This window comes from Corapipo altera, unplaced genomic scaffold (genome assembly GCF_003945725.1).
Source record: "Corapipo altera isolate COAL_440 unplaced genomic scaffold, ASM394572v1 57, whole genome shotgun sequence".
NCBI lineage: Eukaryota > Metazoa > Chordata > Aves > Passeriformes > Pipridae > Corapipo > Corapipo altera.
Window position 1 is genome coordinate 2785079 of NW_020884905.1, and position 21413 is coordinate 2806491.

The 21413-nt window shown below is 38.3% G+C and overlaps 1 protein-coding gene across 1 annotated transcript; it reads right to left on the reverse strand.

The window, feature by feature from the left end:
- On the reverse strand, positions 1-21413 carry SLC44A3 (solute carrier family 44 member 3). Its single transcript, XM_027651784.1, is given in 8 exon segments — positions 1-255; positions 1371-1469; positions 3295-3380; positions 3383-3530; positions 3995-4132; positions 12899-12976; positions 15245-15401; positions 21217-21413. Coding segments are annotated over 8 exon segments (894 nt in total). The 5' UTR covers positions 21399-21413; the 3' UTR covers positions 1-249.

The window sequence follows — 21413 nt, forward strand, 5'->3', positions numbered from 1 at the left end:
AAATTTACAAGGAGTTTGTTTATTAACAACTTTTAGACCATCATAGCAAGTGTAGTAATAAAAATCAGATGTGATGACACAAAATACTTTATTTGTACAAACAAACTGTGTCATTTTACCAGTGCAGAAAGTACAACAGAGATTTAGAGAACTGATACTCTGTCCTGGGGTATTGGTAACCTTCACTTTTCTTCTATGACTGTTTCTGCTATTGCTGCTCTGCTTTCGTAATTCTGATGTGCTTCACATTCAAGTCTACAAAGAGAGAAAAAAGGAGTAAATAATGTGTAGCAGTAGTTCTGTTTCTGCATTTAAATGTCATAAGAGTAAACTGGGAAAACAATTAAGGTTATTTTGTGTCTCAAATCCACAATCTTCTTGCAGGGAATAATACCCACTCACTCTCTGGTTTCTGTGCTTGGCAAAAAATTACTGAAGAATGCAATAACAGACCCAAATTAAGCACAACTATCCCCCACTGTAGCAATAAACAGGAGCAGGGCGCTGCCTATAGCAGAATGCCCACAGAATTGTGTGAGAGTTGGCTTGAGCCTGGCACCTCTGGAAAGCAGACCAAGAAAAATCACTGACATCTGTTACACTCGTGTAAATAGCTGTGACAGCAGAGGACACTCATAGTAGTGCCCAGCACGTGTAGGTGTCAGAGGAGCTGCTGCTGCAGAATCTTTCTCTGGCAGCCCTAGCTTGGCCCCCTTGATGCTTGGGGAAAATCAGTCCTGATTCTGAACTTGCCGGGACAGCCTCTCAGGTTGGGCAATCTGCAATATTTTTTCAGATGTCAGTTAGTGAGTGTTTACTCTCAGGGCTTTCCCAAGCCTGGGTGTGGGGAAACACTCCCTTCTGGCACCTCAGCTTTGTTACTCCAGCATAAAACAGAGTAATAATAAATAAATATATATACTGATAAAGAAAGAAAGAAAGAAAAAGGGTGGGGGTGGAAAATGAAGACCTCTAGGCTTGATATTACAGCTCTGGAACTTCAGCAGTTCTGGCATGACATTAAGCAGCCTACCACTCTAATGACTTTGCTACAGCAGGCATGTGAAAGGCTATCTGAATAGCATTCATCTCCCACCCCCTTGCCACTCTCCAGACTTTCTCTTCCTCTGCTGGACACAATGGGGAATGGGAAGAAGGATGAGAAGAAATATTTGATCCATCCATTTTGCACCAGCAGAGGGTTTCCTGAGGAGGGAAAGCAATAGAAGAAAAAACAGGATACTGGGTACAGCAAGTTGGTTGCTGTGAGACATCAGGAGATACATGACAACCTACATCCATTCTTCTTGAGACATAAAGGCAAACACACTAGCTGGCAGATAAATACATATCCCACGCTCCTCTCTCACCATAGGTTGGAGTTCTGTTCCATCTTCATTACTGTGGAAAGGTCTTGTGCTTCTGTGTTTTCGCCCTTCTGTTAACTTGTTACTCTGACTCACAAAGGTCTACGAGCAAAAACCAGGGTGAGATCATTTGGGAAAGCAAACCATTATGTAAATAAAAATACCTGGTAAAGGAAGATAATTAGCCTGGGGCTAAAAAACTGTAGCTGGTTCCTGGCTGGATGGCACTGAGTGATACCAGGAGGGACTCTGCAGATGCAGCAAAAGTGATGAATGCAACTGAGAAGGATAAACCAAGAATCTCTGTTACATCTCCTACTGCAGGAATGAGGACTCTGGCTGTATGAAATCCCTCACCCGGCTCTCCGCCCACTGCTGCATATTGTCCTGAGGGCCACAGAGCCTCCCTTCCACCCCCAGCATGTTTGTAACCCGACTGTAACACAGACAAATGTGTTGGGAAACTCCAGATTCTTGGCTATGTGAGTAAACTTACTCTTGATCATATAATGAGGAGAAGTTTGGATGTGCTGCCCCCAGTTTTTCCATAAAAGGGTACACAGTCTGTCCTGTTTGGAAGACTCCTTAGCCCTGTGGGAAATCCTCTCTTCACCCACGGCCCTAGGGCATGGCTCATTACAAGGAATAAAGATCAGAGTTAAACTACCACAAAGTGTGGAAGTGGAGAAAGGAAAGCCTCTGGTTGTTTCATGAAGGAGAATTGGCTTAAGAAGTATTTTAGCATTTGGCAAAACAGAGAGGGAAGAACAGAGGTCAAGGCTTCAGAGTTTTCCATTCAGTTATATTCCTATCCAGGACATGTGCGTAAGTACTGTTCTGAACCAAAGCCAAAGAATATATATCTGCTTTCTTCTATACAAAGGGTTAAGCCTATCTTTAGGTGCCTTTTCATTGGTTTTGGGTTTGGGACTTTTTTGTTCTCAACAAAATTCTATGAACATTACAGAGACTCTAACAGCAGCATTAAAAAAGTAAAATTAAAAAAACCCCAAACCAGTTATTCAGATACTGTCCTGAAGAAATCCATCCAGAACATTCGTGTCACGTGAGCTACTTTGGCTGCTGAGTTTGTTTTTCATGAATCACTAAGATTTTCTTTGTTGCATGGTTTATGGAGGAAAAGACAGAACTGGCAAAAATAGCATGAAAAGAAAAAAAATCTGCATCTTCAGATATTCTCTTAATAAGAAAGGGATGGCATATATATATTCAAATGCTTCAGATACAGCTCTCCATTGCTATTAGCTACATACTGATGGTAATGCAACACACTGATGGTTGTTGCCACAACATGGTACTTACAAGGGTAAAGACACAGAACAATCAGTCCAGAGATAGTAGAATTTAATCAAGAGACAGAAGACAGTGTTTTGGCAAAAGAATCTATAAAGGTATGAAGCAGAGCAACTCGGGTTTGCATGAAGTTTCTTCAGAATTACAGCATCCATAGGATGTGAAATGGATCCCTGACCTGCTGCTCACAACAGGAAGCACCTTGTTGTTTACTTTTTTCATCATACAGTGAGTCACAATAAATATAAACATTAATCTAAGGGCACCCCATGGATCAGTTTCTGCAGCTAGTGCATCTATTTCTTTATATTTTTTAATTACCAACAATATATTGAAGATAGTTCTAATAAGGCCCAAATAATCACCCACTACTTGCAGAGTATGATCTAAAAGAAGGCAGCAGATCATAGCTAAGCACACAGGAGTCAAGGAACCCATTTACTTCAGTTTATAAATTAACATACGACTTGTAACCCTGAATCCATCCTGTTCTAAGGTGTTGGAAAGGAAATAGTATGGACTGTGGGTTCAAATCACTAGGTCTTGGGGAATGAAAAAGTATTTAAAAGCTTAGAATGGCTCAAATATCTTTGCTGTTATCAGAGAGGTTTACCAGCAGCTCCTGATCCACGAAGTATGGCTTCTCTGCAGTTCCATCATCTGTTTCCATATAAATGGCAAAGCAAAGAAACATGGCATTGCTGTCACTTCAAACACAGACAGAAAGCTGTGGGACATCAGGTAGGCAAAAAATCCAACCAGCAACAGAGGAACTACCCAAGCTTGCAACTCCCAGTGGTAGTTAAATGCCATCAATCCTCCAAAAACAGTAAAACATACAACAAACACCTGTAAAGGGTAGCGAGAGAGAAGGGCAGCCTCATTAATCATGTAGAAATCTTCCTTAAAAAAAGCCAAATACCCCCCAAAAACCCTGAGGCAAATAGATAACAGCCAATATTTTAGCAGCACATCTCAGCTGGGAGATAGCTAAGCAGTTTCCAGCATCACATAGTTGTCACACTTTTCAATTCCATGTGTAAATTCCATAGGGCAGAGTCAATCTTTTGCCATGTATCTACCAAAGACTCGTCGCAACGAAAACTGCAAGAGTGGCTCCAAGGACACTACTGTAATACGACTAAATAACTCTGCAAAGACTATGAAAAGGTTTAAATTCCTCAAACATTCTTCTCTCCTGAACTTTGTTTACTTTAACAAAGATAAACCTTATTTACTTTAGGTATATGAAAAGATAATCAAAACTGATTTTCACTTCGTTCTTACCAAACAGTACTTTTTTTTACTCTTACCTTTCCTAGAAACAGGAGAAAATCTCCAAAACAGCTAATGGATGCAAGTTTAGCAGAACTCCTTGCCAAAATACAGTCAGCATCCTTTGCTGATGTACAAAAATTTGTCCCATTTATGGCCGTAGTTGTGTATGCATGCTGAAATGAGATAAGACAATAATGCAGTGAGAGAGGAAAGACTTGTAATCTAGATTTTACTTCAGCAAAATGCAAAGCCTTAAATTCTATTTGGAAATAGTGACTTTATGAATATAAAGAGTTATGTTGCATAATACATCAATGTTATTTAAAGTAACTATAACAATTATGCTTCTAACTTCCAAGAGTTTTTCTACATAATTTCCACTATTAGCAAATGCTACAATAGTGACTAAATAAATTTTTGAACCCACCTTTATCAATTTTATTTTAAAACGCTGAAGTTCTCTACCCTAATTTTGTGAATGAATATGACACAACTGCCACAAAACACCTGGAGTCACACTACACAAACTTACTTGCTATCTATCTTCAAGATTGCTGGCAAACTATGTAAGTGAAATAATGAAGTTATGTATTTACCAAGTCATTAAAAGTTGATGATTAAAAAGCTTTTATACACAGTGCTTTCAAACTATTTATATGCTACTGAAATTCAAGCTTATGGTTATAGCCATAAAATAAACCTTTTCATGAAAGATGAAACCAACTGTGGAAATTACTGGAAAAGAACAGCTGAAGGACCCTGGACTAGACCAGTGACTGTTAGGTCACAAGCCCCACCCCACTCTGAACTTCAACAGACAGCAGAGGCACTCCCAGTTTTTCAATGTATTGAAAATTTTACATTTCCCTTTGTGGAAACTTGCCTGGACAGGTGGGGAGGATAGAATATTTACCTTCATGGACTTGATTATTTTCACATTTGTGCATAAATTGACATATATGTCCCATTTATGTCCTCAACAAGGTTTGAAAAATGAAACTATGTCCAAAGCATCAGCTAAGAAAAGTAGAACTAACAATACTTGAAATATATGCTGGGTTTTACCAGCAATTCTTATGAGTAGTTTCCCTTTACTCAAAATATTAGAAGGCAGATTATGCCACAAAACCTTTAGTCACATCTGGTATGGTCAGTAAGAACCACAGCATGCAGGGGATTACTGTTCTGAAGCAATTGATACACCTCAACATGTGCTTGGTGCTTACATTACTTTCTGCTTCACCTGGAAGTGAAAAAAAGCAGCCCATAACTGGTTTGCTGAAAATGAATTATACTGGCCTACTGAAAATACTTCCTGTTAAAAAAATGGTTTTTCTTACTTACAATTCAAAATATAAAATAACTTCAGATATCTGAAGGCAAAGAAAATTTATTTCTGTAGAGTCTAGTTTTACCCCAGAGCAATTTCTGTAACATACTGTAGTGTAGCATACTGTAGATACTGACATTATCTTAAAGTATTACAGAGAAAGGAAGAAATTAAATGCAAAGATTCTTTGTCTCTTTACTGTGGATATTATTTATTTTATATAAAAAAAGACAATTTTTCTCTAATAGTAAGCAAAAAAGCAGTGACATTCTGTAAATATTGTACTTACATGGTAGCAAATATATCAATAGATGGAAAAAATATAAATAAAGGCCATGGATTTATTGTCTACTCTAAGCAAAATCAGAGACTCCAGTGAACTCTATAGAAACATATAGAGTATCTGCATAAAAATCTGTTTAAATAAGCAAGTTTGCTTAATTCCTAAATAGGAAAAAATGCTTTCTGTGCTAAGTTTCATTCATCCTAATGCTGTTCCTTTCCCAGCAGAGTGCTGTCACCATAACATCACAGGATGTGGCAGCAGGAAGAGACCAGCCAGTGCCAGCCTCGCTGGCCCAGGACTTAAGCATAGGGGAGGTGGCCTCACCTTAAGTTCCCTCTGTCTTCCATCTGTGACTGTCACTGAATATTTCAGACATGGGTAGACTTATCTTTATAACATCCTGTGAGTTAAGTCTGTTTCATCATTCCCATTAAACAGACGGGGAACGGAGACATGAAGTTGAAAAGTGTTTTCTAAGTTTGTTTCTGTCTCTTAAGAGCTAAATTCACAGAGCAGATCCTCATTTGGTGAGGTCAATATAAATTTTGCCAATAAATTAAACAGAGATTTTGTATTCATTTATGAATTGTAAAAAATGTGTTTTAAAAATCAAAAAGTTGAAAGTGCACATGCTCTTGTGCAAACATTGTTTCCAAACTTAAAATAAATACCCGATTGTTTGCACTCTTGAAGTAGGCACTTTGGTATTCAAAGAATGTGCAATGAAAAGAACTTCTGATATTTATTAACTAGAACAGTTATCTTGGAAAGACTGAAAATAATGCTGGAGACTGTATACTACCTGCACAGGGATTTGTCGTGTTACAAACCAGTTGATAAAAACTGGCATTTATAACAGTTACAACTTAAACAAATTATGTAAGCATTAATAAATCATAATATTCAAGACACAAAGACAGCCAGGTAATAATCCAACATTATAAGAGAGAGACAAAACTTAATGAACTGCTGAAGGCTACAAAACTAGTCAGACATAGGCAAAGCAAGAATATTACTAGCACAAGTTGAAGATTTAGCCAAGTCATCTCCACCTTTTCGCAAAAAAACCCCCAAAAACATTTCTGAGAAAAAAAAATATTTGGAAGGTTTGTTGTTCAGCCTAGAATACACTTTCCTCACAATTCCCAAGTTTGTCATACAGACCCCATACCCTGGTCCTATCCAACCACACAGAAATCTACACGTTCTCACTAACAAAACATGTCTAACATTTCAGCAAATGTATGCTTCCATGAAACTCAGTGTGGCACAGAAAGGAGCTCAAACGATTTCTCATCCTTATTCACCAGAGAACACATACGAACTATTATCAATATTAGCAAATAATTTTGGACTTTGGAATAAAAAGCTTAGATATCCCATTAATTTTGCAATTGCAGGGTATGGACAACAATCTAATGCCTTTCAAATTAAAGACAATCGAGAAGTCTAAGATGGTAGACCATGGTCAGTTAAGAACCTGCTAAAATTTAGAAACATGTTATTTGTGTTTTTCTACAGAATGCATTCTTTTTCCATGCACAAAAGCTTTAGTGGACTTGAAAATGTTTGAGAGAAGGTCAGCAGAAATGATCCAAAAGGTATGGAATGTCTTCTGTCTGGGGAACACCAGGCTCCCCTGTCTGGAAAAGAGATAACTGAAGGAGGATGCAGTAAGAGGGCTACAAACTCATGAGAAATGCAGAGAGGGTAGTAGGGTTAGATGGATCACTGCTGCTTCCAGACAAAACCCAGGCAGGGGGAGAACCATATGAAGTAGTAGAAGCCAAATTTGAAAACAGATGGTATTTCTTCTCACTATAAATCTGTAAACTGTGAACTGCTGGACAAAGGATGCTTTAGCTGCTAAAAGTTTGCATGAGCTCAAGGGAGACTGGGAAGTTCAGCGAAAAGGAATCAGCTGAGAGATATTAAACACACAGAAAACACTCAGCTCAAGAAATCCCTAGGCTGAAAACAGATTCAGAAAGAGCACAGGGGCAGGGCAATGTCCTCTTCTTCTATCTTAGCATTCACTCACAGCCACTGTTGGAGAAGGGATACTGAGCTAGAAGGAGACTAAGTCTGATCCTTATATACATATTATAGCTATTATGTTTTTATCTTTCCTTTATGAATTGATATTTTACAATTGTAGTCTCTGGTACGGTGACAAGCAAGCGATAAGAGCATCAATATCATATGACTGATCAGAAGACATGGGAGATTGTGGGTCAGAAGCAGTCTTCATTCTTGCACCAGCAAGCTGGTCCTGTACCGCCACCTCTCTGAAGAAAACAAGCTTCTTCTGGCTCTTCTGGGGCCTGGGAACTAGATACTGATTTCTCAGTGTCGGGATTAATAAATAAGGAATGTGAATGTTTATATATTTCCAAATACCACAGTATGCAAAAAAACTCCTATTTGAAGATTATATCCTTCTGTGCCTCATAACACAGAATGTCAAAGGTCTTGGAAAAACTGACCGGCTAGTTTCATGAGAAACGCACTGTGGCTCAGATCCAGGTCGTAAGTTCCCCAATTGTTGAGAATAATTGCTACTTTGTGTAACAGCTGAATTCAGTCCTCCGTTCTAGGGCTTGCTTTCATAAAATGAGTTTGAGGAAGAGAGAATTGCCATAGCAACAGAACCTTCTTAAAAAAGAAGCAGGAGACATGCTGGTCTCACATCCCAGTTCAGCTTTTTCTGCTCTGCTGGTATTTTCAGCCTGATCTTATCTTGTTGCTGCCATCTCTCCTGGGGGCTGCCCTGGTTAGCTACACCCACTGCAGCACAGTGCAACTCAGGCTGAACCTTTTAAAGTGTCTTAGCTTTCAAGTGACACCACTGCCGGTGGAGGCCCCTCAGAAAACAAAATCCAATGGTAGCAAGAGGCAATGACATTTCTGTGGCTGCTGTGCAACAGTTAATGACCCAGTGAGAAAGTTGGATCATGAGTTGGAAATTATAGGGGTTGGAAAGAGAGCAACGCAGGCCTGTGTGGCCCCACTGAAGAGATGAGGACATACGACTGGAAGGGACTTCCAGCCACTCCAGTCCCTGGCTATTTCAGATTAGCACATTATACAAATCTTCTCTTAAGTGGAAAGCTCCCTCTTTAAACCACTTAGGACTTCTCCCTAAGTTGTCCCTCTGTCCTTAGCAACCTTCTTCCAGCTTCCAGACAATATTCACTCATGAACAATTTACATCTAGTCATTTTTCTGCTGATATTGCCTGGCTCTTATCCCACCCTACTGTCCCATAGATGCCAATGGGCTTGCTCTTACCCTTCATTTGTCACAGGATACTCCAGTCCCTCCTGTGAAATAAGCAACTTGTACAACAGCATTTATCCCCCTCTTTCCAGTGTAAGTATTTCATCTCACACTTTCCAGGACTGACTCTGTGCTTTCTGCAGCCTTATTAACTAAAGGCTATTGCCCTGTGGCTGACAAATATAGGGAGAATATTCTCCTCCTCCATTTCCAACCAATAAGCACACAACTAATACAGAAATGGTTATATTTGATTCTTCAGCTAATTATCATCTGTAAGAAACCCTTCAATAACCTCCTCAATTTTTTCAAGCAGTCCAAAAAGCACAGCTTTCATTTATTTTCATTCCACATTATATTTGCAGAAGAGAGAGGTATCAAAGTAAGAATTAGTTAGCATTGTTCAACTCTATCCCCTACATGGTTCATCCTACAGAGCAAGTAAAGACCTAAAGAATTTTATTTCCTGTTATCACATGCATAAAGCCTCTACAAGGAAAATAAACATATTTAAAATACAACTTCACTAAAGATTAACAAGTTATTCAACTGTATTTTCAAGAGGACTGAAAATTCAGCTCAATATACAGAAGCAATTTTGCCAGTACCATTAAAATGCAGTATTGTTTTTGGGAGGAAAAAGAAGTACTTGATGGGGTGAGGCACAATGTGTTTGGCATGCAGAGGAGAACTGTGCTTACATTAGCATGCATGAGTTTTGGTCTTATCTAGGTGAATTTTCCACAAGACATTTAACTGCAATCTCCTGATAGGCTGCCATCCAAAGTTTAAGAGAAAACCAACTGCCATGGATATACAACCATTAGACAGACTTCTCCTGGTTTATTACACTAGACAGTTGCTGGCTCTCAGTCTGAGGGAAGGGTCTCAGGAGTAGCAAATGCAGGCTACACGGTGCAGAATTCAGACACGGCTGCCACAGGGCCAGGAAGGCTACACTGCAAGTAACTGCACTGATGGAAACAGAGAAACCACACACTGCTCCGCAGCTCCTTCAGAAACCCAGGCACTGCACTTTGTTTGGAGTGGCCCCTTTGCCAACTGGCTGCAGATGAACACAAAGCAAACACAGAAATGCAAAACTACCCTGAATTAGTTGCACTGCTTAAAAAAAAAAAATAATCCCTGCAACAGGGCTGTAAAGGGAAAGTATGTGAGTGCTTTGATGTATCAAAAGTTAAGACTGCCACTACAACTTCAGAAAGCAGGAGAGACATGGACCTTGTAGTTCTGAAACCACATTTAAAAAATGGTATATTCTTTTTACAGCAGAGAAATTTCAATAGCCTAGATTTTACTTGAGATGATTGGATATGTTTATCTGGAACATACTGAAGCCATCAGAGCCAGAAGATGAAAAATCTGTGGTAATTCTGACAAGGGTTGGCAAACAGAATTGTCAAGTAAGGATAATGACTTTATATTCAGAAAGCACTTTTCAGCCACAGAACCCAGAGTGCTTTACAATTGTTACTAATGGATTATACACACACATGAATCACTTTGCCCATGACTGAAATGGAACAGCTTAAGGAGTGAACTGTTTAACAGCACATAGCAACAGTACGCCACAGTTTAGCACAGGATCCAGTTGCAAATTCAAGAGAAATTTAGGAAGGTAGAATGTAATTATCCGTATTGCAATCTGCACAGGACACTGGGCTTACATTACCCCTCCTCCAACAGCCACCACTGGAAATACGGCAATTGTCAGAATCCAGTTCAGCACTCTGTCATGATGGGAAGATGACAGGGTAACTTTTTGGCCTGTTTCAGTTAACTGCCAAGAGAGCTGAAAAGAAACTTAGTTGAGCCTGCACAGAATGAGTCACTTAGAGACGCATGTGACTATCAAAGTCAGTGTTAAATCCCACCTGCAAGATGGCACTCCAGCCTGAGAAGTACTCTCTGATAACCTAACAGAGCATTTGGTTCATTCTGCATGGGAAGAAAGAAGCTTGCACTCTATCACCAGGGTTACCTCCTCCAGCACCTGTTTCTCATCTGCAAGTTTCTCAGAAGGAAAACAAGGGACTCTCTTTAATCCTGATTAAACTTGTGAATGAAGGAGCAGAAAAAATTTAAATCACCTAAGCAGTGTAACAACAGGTTGAAAAGAAAGTAGTGCAGAAGTGATGGGATTTTTTTTTTTTTAGAGTTTCAGTTAATTATATGCTTATTACTATAGTGAAAGTAATACTAGAATAAAAGGCAAAATAGTAAGGAATGTTAATGTACACAATGATCTTTGGACCAACTTTTATAACAGCTGTTCCACATTTCAGTGATTTCAGCTCATACAAAAATCAAAATTTGAACTTAGAAATGTAGGTACAAGCAATTTCTTAACTCCTCCAAGTCTTACTCTCAAGTCCATGTTCAACATCTATGCCAAAATTAAAGGTTGTTCCCAGAAGCTTTCACCAATCTCAGTAAGAGCTTTTAAGAGTTTACTACTTCTGTTAATCAAGCAATATGTCAAAGCTGATTAAAACTGGAGATTTTTTTTTCCTTTTTTTTTTTCCTCTCTTACATTTGGCCACAGATTTTACAAAACTAAAGATTAATATTTTCAATCTTAGTAAAAATATATTTTTTAATAAATAGGTTTGGACATATTCATTAAGGGGGAGAGAAAAAAAACTAATTAGATACATGAATTACTCTATGAAATGAAATAACTTAAGACCAATGTTAGCCCTTCATACAGATAAAATTTCTATTAAAACCTATTCTTCTTCTCCAACCATTGCCAAAAAGGTATTCAAACAATTATCTAACAGCAAACACTGTATTATGATCATTAGGTTAAAAACCGCAACTCATATGAAAACAGAAATTTGCCTACAATAGATTAGGAAACAGGAAATCTTTTAAGGGAACAAGAGCTACAATACAGCCTTCTGAAACAAAAGGAAGAACATTACAGTAATTAATTGTTTTAACAAACACATAGCATACAACAGCTGCAGAAAGTAAATACTAGATGCTGGATATCTCTTTGAAAGGCAGGAAGCCAGGTCAAGGGGAAAGGGTAACTGCAAATGGAAAGCCTGGAATCAAAATGAACTCTGATATTCCTCACCAAGTCAGTGACCATAAGACCTACCTAGAAAATGTAAGTCTGGAAAATTCATCAGAGATTTCACTGCACAAGTATTTAATCTAGGCTGAACTAAATTAAAAACTTTCTCTTCATAGCTGTCCAAGATCAAACTTATGCATGTACTTAAGAGGAGAAGTCAGATCCTTTATGAGAATTGTCTTGTTTACTTCACTACGGCCTTCAGCAATGAGAACAAAGAACTCAGAGAGTTAGGAATGGGCATGAACATCTGATTCCCTTTCACATAAAGAATATCACAGTCACCAGAGACAAAAAAAGGGGAATGACAAAGAGAAAAACCTATTATTTATAGTTATGTATATAAAGCTGGAACACATTTGGAGAAAAGGAAAAAATAAGTGTCCAGTATCAGAAAAATTGCTGTATGTCAGAAATCATCCTTTTCCAATAAAAACACTTTTTAGACAAGACTCCTAACATCACGGATCATATTCCCAGATTTACTGATAATGGCAATCAGTCAGGAGTTCAAGTTTATTAAAGACTTAGAGGTGGAAAATACTGTATCTATTTCAAAGACACATCTCCAGGTGTTTTTCTTAATTCTTCGTTGCTTCTTTCCACCTGGACCCTCTGTGTTTCAGTGGTCTGTCTGGCACATCTCAACAAAATGTTGCCTTCTTACCTACAGAAATAGCAAGTGGCCCTCTGAAAGGGCTGTATAAAGCTGTATTAAAAAGTTCTCTAAAATCTTGCACCTTGCGTGTTTGTCAATTTCCCGTTTCTTTGCAACAAGTTCCATCTGCACCTGAAGGCTTTTTTGTTTCTTTAGTTTAGGTGCCTAGCTTGAAACTTTGGCCTGCATGCACTGGCTGTAGCCTTTTAGCCGTGTCACAGGGCTGGCACCCATACACAGCATCCAGACTAGGCTGAGTGACAGAGATGACAGATCAAACCTGGTTAAAGGGTCTTAAGCAACTTTCATGGCAGCAAAACCAGCAGAAACAGCACTTGAACAGGCACTTTGTGTTCTTCTGCAATAAAATGAAATGACTGGTTACTGGACACATAATTAGGCTCAAACAAAACTGCCATTTTAGAAAAAACTTGCTTTACAGGTGTCTGACCCTTCTAATAAAGTGTTCACTTAGGCAGCAGATATTTCCATTAGGATTATAAGAACTGTTTTTAATTCAGACCCTTCAGTATTAATGACTGATGAGCTGTACGCATTTTTTCTTCCTGTAGATGGAAGATTCTTCTCTGGGAAAAGAAAATAAGTGCTGCAAGCAGCTTTGTGAGCTAACAGCTGCTTGGAGAACAAAACAGGTAGGCAAGTCAGTAACCCTTACAGTACTTTGCAGTGATCAGGGAGTTCACTGACATATTTTGAACTTTTTTGTTTATCAAAAACCCTCGCAGTTCTGAAATGACTGGTACCTAATGAACAAAAAAAAAGCATGGGTAGAAGGCCTTATATGCATATATATGTGTTTTGACTCAGAGCATACATACATTTTTCAGGACAGGAAGAAAAAGCTTGTAGAACAGACTATTCTTAAACCATTGATCTATATTAATTTCATACTAGAAACAGAGCAATAAAGCTCACTGTTTTTTTCACGTTCCTGTACCCCCATCACATCATGAGCTCAGAACTGTTCATCACAATGATGCAAGACAAGAAAAAGACATCTTGGTAGTCATGGTAGCCTTACAAATTTAACTGGCTGTTTTTCTTAACAAAAGGAAATTCAGTTCACGGATATTTGAGTCTTTTTAACTTTCTTTTTCAAGAGATCAGAATGTTTTGTCTTAATTTGGAAAGCAGAGATCTTCCAGTAACTACAGGAAAACTCAGATCCCAACAACTCCTGTTGTTTGTGCAGAAACCATGAACCTCCCAACTTTTCCCAAAAAGGTTCATGAAAATATTCCAGGAATAAATCCTTTAAAATGGTGACTGTACATGCAAACTCCTGACAGAAAAATACTCTTGCCATGTATTGCTGGAAAAATGATTGTACTAAAACTGTATTATCTTAGTAAGTACTGTTTGTTAAAAGCCTGGAGCAAGGGACTCCAACTACAATCTCCTCTCTGACTCTGCTTGAAGACTGCTGTGTAGAAACTATCTGTAAATTTACCTGCAGACCCCTGACTTTTCCTCTGTTCACAGAGAACAGCAGCATTTTTTGCAAGGGTGGTGAAGTCTGAGTGAGTTCTACAAGAATGCAGCATCACTTCTCCATCCTTCAGTTCCACTGCTCTGGCCCTCTACGGAAAGGGCCTCAATGAAAGGGGCCACAGTCTGTCCTTTCCCCCATGAGAAGGGATAAGGTTACTCTTGGGAGGATCCTTCTGTGGACTGAGGACAAGAGCTGGCCACAGCACTTTCTAGCCTCTTCAGCAGCAGTTACAGCTATGGGTCATGTAACATCCTCAGCTGAATGCTTGGGAACTGGACCAAAAGGAGCCTGTAGCACATTGCTGCAGACACAAGTCCACCTATTCTGCTTTCTCTAAGAGCAGAATTGTAAGTCATCCCACCTATCATCTTGATACAAAGTTCTTAGTTTACACAACTCACCAAGTTTTAGAACCAAAACTTTCATAAGACATAAACCCAGACACTTGCACATCCACATCTTTCTATCTTATTAAAAGGAGCATGAGAGACCTCTCATCCTTGCCAAAGCGCCAGAATGAAGTACAGTGATATGTTTCCAGCAGAAGATAACAGATGTGGCAATGCATGAAAGGTAAAAAGAAGGAAAGAAACATTCAAAACGGCCCAGCTACATCTTTTATATATCTTAAAAGATGTGTATTGGATACTACACAAATCTCAGGAATAGTTCTTATTTCATATATTCTTTCTATAAACTCATTACAAAGTAGATAAAATATTTTCTATAACAGATCTTATATCCAACAATATTCTTACATTTGCTTTTTAAAAATTTATGATGCAAAATATTTTTAATAGAGCATTCTGACAATTTTTTTCCTTTATCCTTCATAAAAACCTTACATATAAAGACTAATTAAAGGGTGCTTTAAATATTAGTATTTTATGCTTTTAAAAATATCTGAGTTGAGAGAAAAAAGAAAGCACTGATATCTAAGATGAGAGGAAAAAAAAGCTTTCTTAATGAAGAAAACAGGATAAAATATAAAATCCATGTAATATCATCCAGTTTTAAGCAAGAAATATATTCTTCACTTCCCCCCCCCCCCATCCCCCGGTAATATCACCTTTTAATTACTATTTTAATAGTGTTTTAGAATTATATACCTACCTTTTGTTTTAGGATATTATAAAGGAACAAAAGAACAATCCTTGGTATTCTCAGTACTGTGATTAGAAATGAGCCCTTGACAGCAGTTCCTAGATGGTGGCAAAAGAGAACTGATATGGAAGACAGGACTGGGTGAGGTGGTGGGCTATTTTTATTTCTAGAAAGAAAAGCAAACAATTTAGAAATGGTTTAGAAACTTATTTAAGAAGATAAGCATTGTGTCTTTTCAGTATGTCAAAATTTTAAGGATTAAGCTGTTACCTCCTTTCCTACTTGAGCTACTCCAGTTTTTCTACTGAGTTCATCTCAGTGTTCACCTTAGTAAAAAAAAAAACACCGAAGTTTATAAATTCCATTGGATTAGCTTAGTTCTTAAGCAATGACTGTTTCCTGTAATGGAAAAATATCTAGAAAAAAAACTACAATGGAAAATACAGAAGTGAATAATATCTGAGAGTACTCCTTGAACACCCCTCTCCAGTTTCTGTCACTTCTCTTATTTGCTCCAATCTTTCATTTGACTGTTGTTTCTGCAAGATTTTTGTCTGAGGGAATGAATCCACCATTTCTTGCTTAGAGGTAAAATTAAAACTAGAAAAAAATTACAAGTTCTCAAATGTAAAATTGAGAGCTGCTATCTACTTTTATAGTTGCAATTTGGCCAAATTTTGGTTTATATTTTCTTCAAATGATGAATTGTTTTTGTTTGTTCTCATTCAACAGGATTTCTTTTAAAAGGGAATACACACACAAAAAGGAATATTGTACTATATGGTTAGAATTATAATTTAGACTAAAAATTTGTACTATTAGTGCACAATAACCTGCATTATTTTGGAGAAATAATGTCTCTGCCAAAATCAAAAAGCAAAGACAAAAAAAAATGGCCTGAATACAAGTTTTATTTTCTTGGTTCCTTTATAAAGGTCACTTTAATGTCAGTCATTTACAGACAGTAGTATGACACAGCTCTCAAGAATTTACATAAAACCTAGGAAATCAACTTAAAGACACTCCCTTACTTCTTTAAAAACTGTTTCATAGGATTAAAAAAACCCCAAACTGATCAATATTCATCTATAAAGCAACTCAAGCAATTGGCCCAACACTAAAAATTTACTTAGGCAATAGAATCAGCAGCAGTTTGACTAAAGATCAGACCTCATATCACAAATAAGAAGCCCTGTGTTCAGAAGTGATTCCTTCAAAGTCTTTGTTTTCTTGAAAAAATAAATGGTTTTCACAGGAAACTAACAAATTAAAAGGCACCAATAAAAAGCTGAAAAGCTCTAAAATTATACTTTTATTAAATCTTCACTTCACTAAGGGTTTATATTATACACACTATATCAAGATAGGTATTACAATTCTGCAAGAATCCTGAAGGTATCACTGCAGTTCATTCAAAACTTCAAATACTTTGCAGCTGAGAAGTTGTATTTAAATATGTGAATATACCACATTATTTTAAATAGGAAATTCCAGAAAAGCAGTTGCTGTATTTATTATTTTTGATCTTACAACTAGGGGAACAGCTTGGGGGATAGTGGAATTTTATACTGAATAAGGCAGTTTGGTTGGGTTTTTTTAAGTCATCAGGTTTCTCTGTTAGGAACACGTACATTGCAATATGGATGAGTTATTCTATTCATATTGAATCACTGTTTCTTTCTCCCCCTTACACCACTTTACATATGACACTCAGTTTGATCTTGGAATACACATTTTTAAGTTTCTGCAAGTTAAAGCTTAACAGCTGATAAGAAACACAGAAAGGAGAAAGTTTACTCATTTTAATACTGTACTTGCTACTGAAGAGAAAAATGAAGAAGGGTTTTGTTATTTTTAACAGGACTGAATAATGAGTAGGAACGTCAAAATGTGAAACTTAGTTTTGATAAATTTTTACACATTTTCTCACCCACGCTTTTCCACACCTTCTTTTCCTAGCAAAGGAATTATCACAAGAATAGGATTTGTTAAGATTTCTTGCTTTACTTCCAAACAGATTAAAAAGGAACAGATTTTCCTTATAATTCTGGCTCAGAGTAGAAAACATGGGAAACTGGCTAAACACAACTGGTGATGCTTCTGACTCTAAACAAGCTCAATATTGGTTCAACCATCCACCTACTCCTGTTACCCCTAAGACTGAAGTTTCACCCACCTTTGTACATGTCTGCAATCCTGAAGTGACTTTGGCACAAGCACAGTCAGCCATATGCATGAATTTTGTAGGCAGTTCATATTATACAGTGAATTCTGTGCATGTGAAATCCACTGCATGCACACAAGTTATCAGGGAAAACTATAAGACTGAGTAGAGCCGCAGCTTTCTTTTCCTCTTTGGCATTTCTATTTTATATTACCAAGAAATTGTTTGATTTAAATAGAACACTACTATTCCAGTATCCTGTGGACCTGTATTCAATACCAGGTTATCTTTTAATAATTTTCTTTCTTCAGTACTGCCAGTTGTCTTATTTTCTTGTGAGCTCTGTGACACTCAATTTTTTTTTAATGCTAAGTTCCTTGAATCAGATGATCACACATGCATCTTGGCTTTCATTTTAAAAACGTTGGGTTTGTGAGAAGAAAAAATGTAATCTTGACACACCCAACAGACACAGACATTTGAAAGGGGGAGGAGAAAGGGCATTTCTTCATTTCTTTAAAATCTTGTCCTCTACAGAGCTATGTTTACAGTCCTCTTCACACATGCCTCACCTGTTTCAAAGACTGCCTAAAAAAAGCTTTAGCATAAAATACTTTGAAAGTGTTAAGGAATGAATCTTATCCTCCTCAAGTAAATATGAAGCTCAATTTTTAAACAAATACAATAAATTACAAGATTTGTAGTAAAAGAGACATTATCAGACTAACAGAGAACACACTGACTGTACGTCCATCTGCCCTTTTACCTGATCTCAAAAACACCTGGGACAGGTCTGACTATATACATGCTGATGACTCTTTTAGGTCAAGTATGTAAGTAGGGCAAAAAGTGTCCATAAATATTGCAGATATAATTGAAGAGGGAAGAGGAAGCAACTCTCAATGACCTTGGTGCCAATCCATAAACTTTCATTTCTGACTTACTGGGAGATGTGTGTATTTCATGTCTGTTGGAAGTTGTGCTACTGAACACTTCAGAATGTGAATCCTGCAAATGCTTATAGACTTCCTTAATTTCAAACCTGTGCACTGACATACTGGAGTTACTAAATAAGTTCAAACATGGACAGGACAGTGATGCCTGTGACATGGATCAAGTTACCATATCACCTTCCTTTAATCCCAGAGAAGGGAAAAAACCTCATCACCCTGAAAGGTAATTACACACAAAACACCTAAGCACACCAAGGTGAAAATAAACCTTCATGTAAAACACCAGTAGTAACAAAGAAGGTTTTTTAAAATACTGAGCCCTTTCCACAAGTTGTAAAAAGTAATCGTTAAGGAAAGAATTCTATTTATTTTAATAGATTAATAAAATCATTAATGTATTCATGTTTCATCTAAAATAAAAGAAGGTAAAATCTATTTTCATTCATGGTATTTCAGGTCAAATATATGTAACCTGCAAAGCTAATCCAACCAGAGCAACCCTCAGCCCTCTCCATTTGCAGTGGCACTGTGGCTGTTGGCCGTGCAGCACATTGCTGTGTGTGCTCTGGAAGGAGATTTCCGCAGGGAAAGGCCACGCCATTTCCTCAGAGCACTTACAAGCAAAGAAGAAAGCCTCTCTGTAAGATACTATAAACAAACTCTTATGACATGCCTTTATGATGCTGCCCCAGGGAATACATTAAAAACACACAGCAGACAAGCTCAGAATTGCTGGAACAGCTCGAGATAACCCTTACCCTTGATGGTGTGAGTGCTCCTGCAGCTAACCATCCCCTCCCCATTCCTGCACTGCTCTTCGTCTCTGCAGATCCGTGCTGACAGCCTGAAGGCCAGGAAAAGGGATTACCACCACAGAAAAATTGCATTTTCTTCCAAACACAACTCTCTCAACACAGTACATGTCACCTGGCAAGCAAGAGGAGAGCTCGATGGTTGAGGTACAAAATGATTTCAATACAATTGGAGCAGGAACCTTCTGTACTCGACAGCCAGTTCCTGCAGCAGTAAAAAATAGCTGGAAAGCGGAAGCCCCTGACAGCGCAGTAAATGTCATCACAGCAGTTTCTACAGGTGCTTCCCTGCTCTGTGTGAACAAGATATGGACAGTGCCTTTGCCTTGGGGATTTATATGGGGATTTATGTACCAAAATGCACTGCAGCCCACAGCCCAGGAACTCAGCAGAACTACTTGGCTTTCCCGTGCTTTCTCAAGCCAGTTTAAATGAACCTTTAGTGTCCCAGCATTCAGGTGCTAAAGCTGAGGTTCCTCCACGTGCTTACAAGAAAAGAACAGCCCACTATCCACAGCAGCTCAGCCATACAAGTTTCTTGCATTTAGAACTTCAATAGGAAAAAAGGAAATGACAGCAGAAATGCAAGTCCCTCCCTTTTCAGGTCCTATCATGCCATGTAAAACAGTATTGTGAGACTATGTCGCTCTGCGGATCTCAACTTTTTAAAAAGCAACACTGTAGGTTTTGCTTTTTTACCTAAGCACCAGTTCAGTGGCACGGCTGTTGGCTGTGTAGAGAATCTGGTCTGGAACAGGCTCCCAAAACGATGTTAAACATTGTCCTGCCTTGACTTTTTGGATGGGATGGTAAAACATTGCTTAAAACAGTGGTGGACACTGGCTTTTACCAGTCTTCCAGCCCTGCTGCTTTGGCTGGAACAGCATGGCCATTGGCTGCTGCAGGAAAACTTTATGGAGCCACATCTGCAGACAGACACTGATGTCTCTGCTGCGCTGAAAGGAAAACACCATTTGGAGGCAGCAGGCCTCTTGATCAGGCACTGAAACATCCAGGGATACATCCTGACCATCAACAGAAAGCTGCTTCCTAAGTTTTGGAGAAGCCTAAAGCCTCCCTTCCCAACTGCCCAGCCAGATGGTCCTGGGTAGCTGCCACTCGTGCTCCAGGGTCCCCAAGCCCTCTCCTGCCAGGCTCCCCACCTCACTCTCACATCACCTTCCTCCAAGGTTAATTTTTTAACAAATTGAGGTTATTGACATATTCCTCTAATACAAAATAAAGAAATGCCTTAAATGTCAGAGTTTTTCACAGATCAGAAAATCTCATCACTGGGCACAGAAGTACAGTGCAATGAGGATGTGAGAGCTCATAAAATACTTATGAGGGAAAATGTTATCAGGCTACCGCTCTCTTCATTGTCAAACAATTCAACCACGTATCGTGAGATTTAAATCTTCCCCTGCAATGAGTGCATGAAACCAATTCAATTTCATATTACTTTTACTCATTTCCTCCACATTTACATTCCAGGGCAGTATAAAATTAAAGGAAGCTAGTTTACACATCTTTGAATACTTAACAGTGGTGTTAAAGCATTTACAGTTAACTGAAAATAACTGCACAGAATGAAAAAAAGAGTAATACACCAGGCAGTTATGCAGTAAGAATAAAGGAAAACCCAGAGCAGGGATGAAAAGTTACAAAAAGGTCAATGCCTATGAATACATGAAATTACCAAGGAACTCTAGATGGCTTCTCATTGGGAGCTAATGCAGTCTCCTGGAAAAGGGTCAAATGCAGCCTATGCCTTCCGAATGGTAATTCCACCGGAGTCAACTCGGCTCTAATGGCTTATAGGAAGGCTCAGTTTGGCCCAATATCTCCAGAGGTAGGGGTTAGTCACATTATTATCATGCATATTGTAAAATCTAACTCAAGATCTTGCAACAAGCAACACTATTTTATGGTAAATTGGATTTCAGATATTGACATAAACTGTGATCTATTTGAGACTATTTTTCCTTGAAAAAGATTGAAAGTAAATGCTGGAAAATCCCCAAAACTATCCAGGGGTAATTCTGCACTCACCTGTTGAAATAACAAGTAACCACGGCCCCAGCAATCACCATTTGCTGACAGGCAAGAATGAATTCACTAGTCCAGATAAGGCCAACGAAATGATACCATGCCATGTAGCAAATTCCAGACAGAGCTCTGTATTCTACTTGTCCTCCTGAAGTAGATTGTGCAGTACCTGAAGCTGGGATCATACCATTGTATTATTA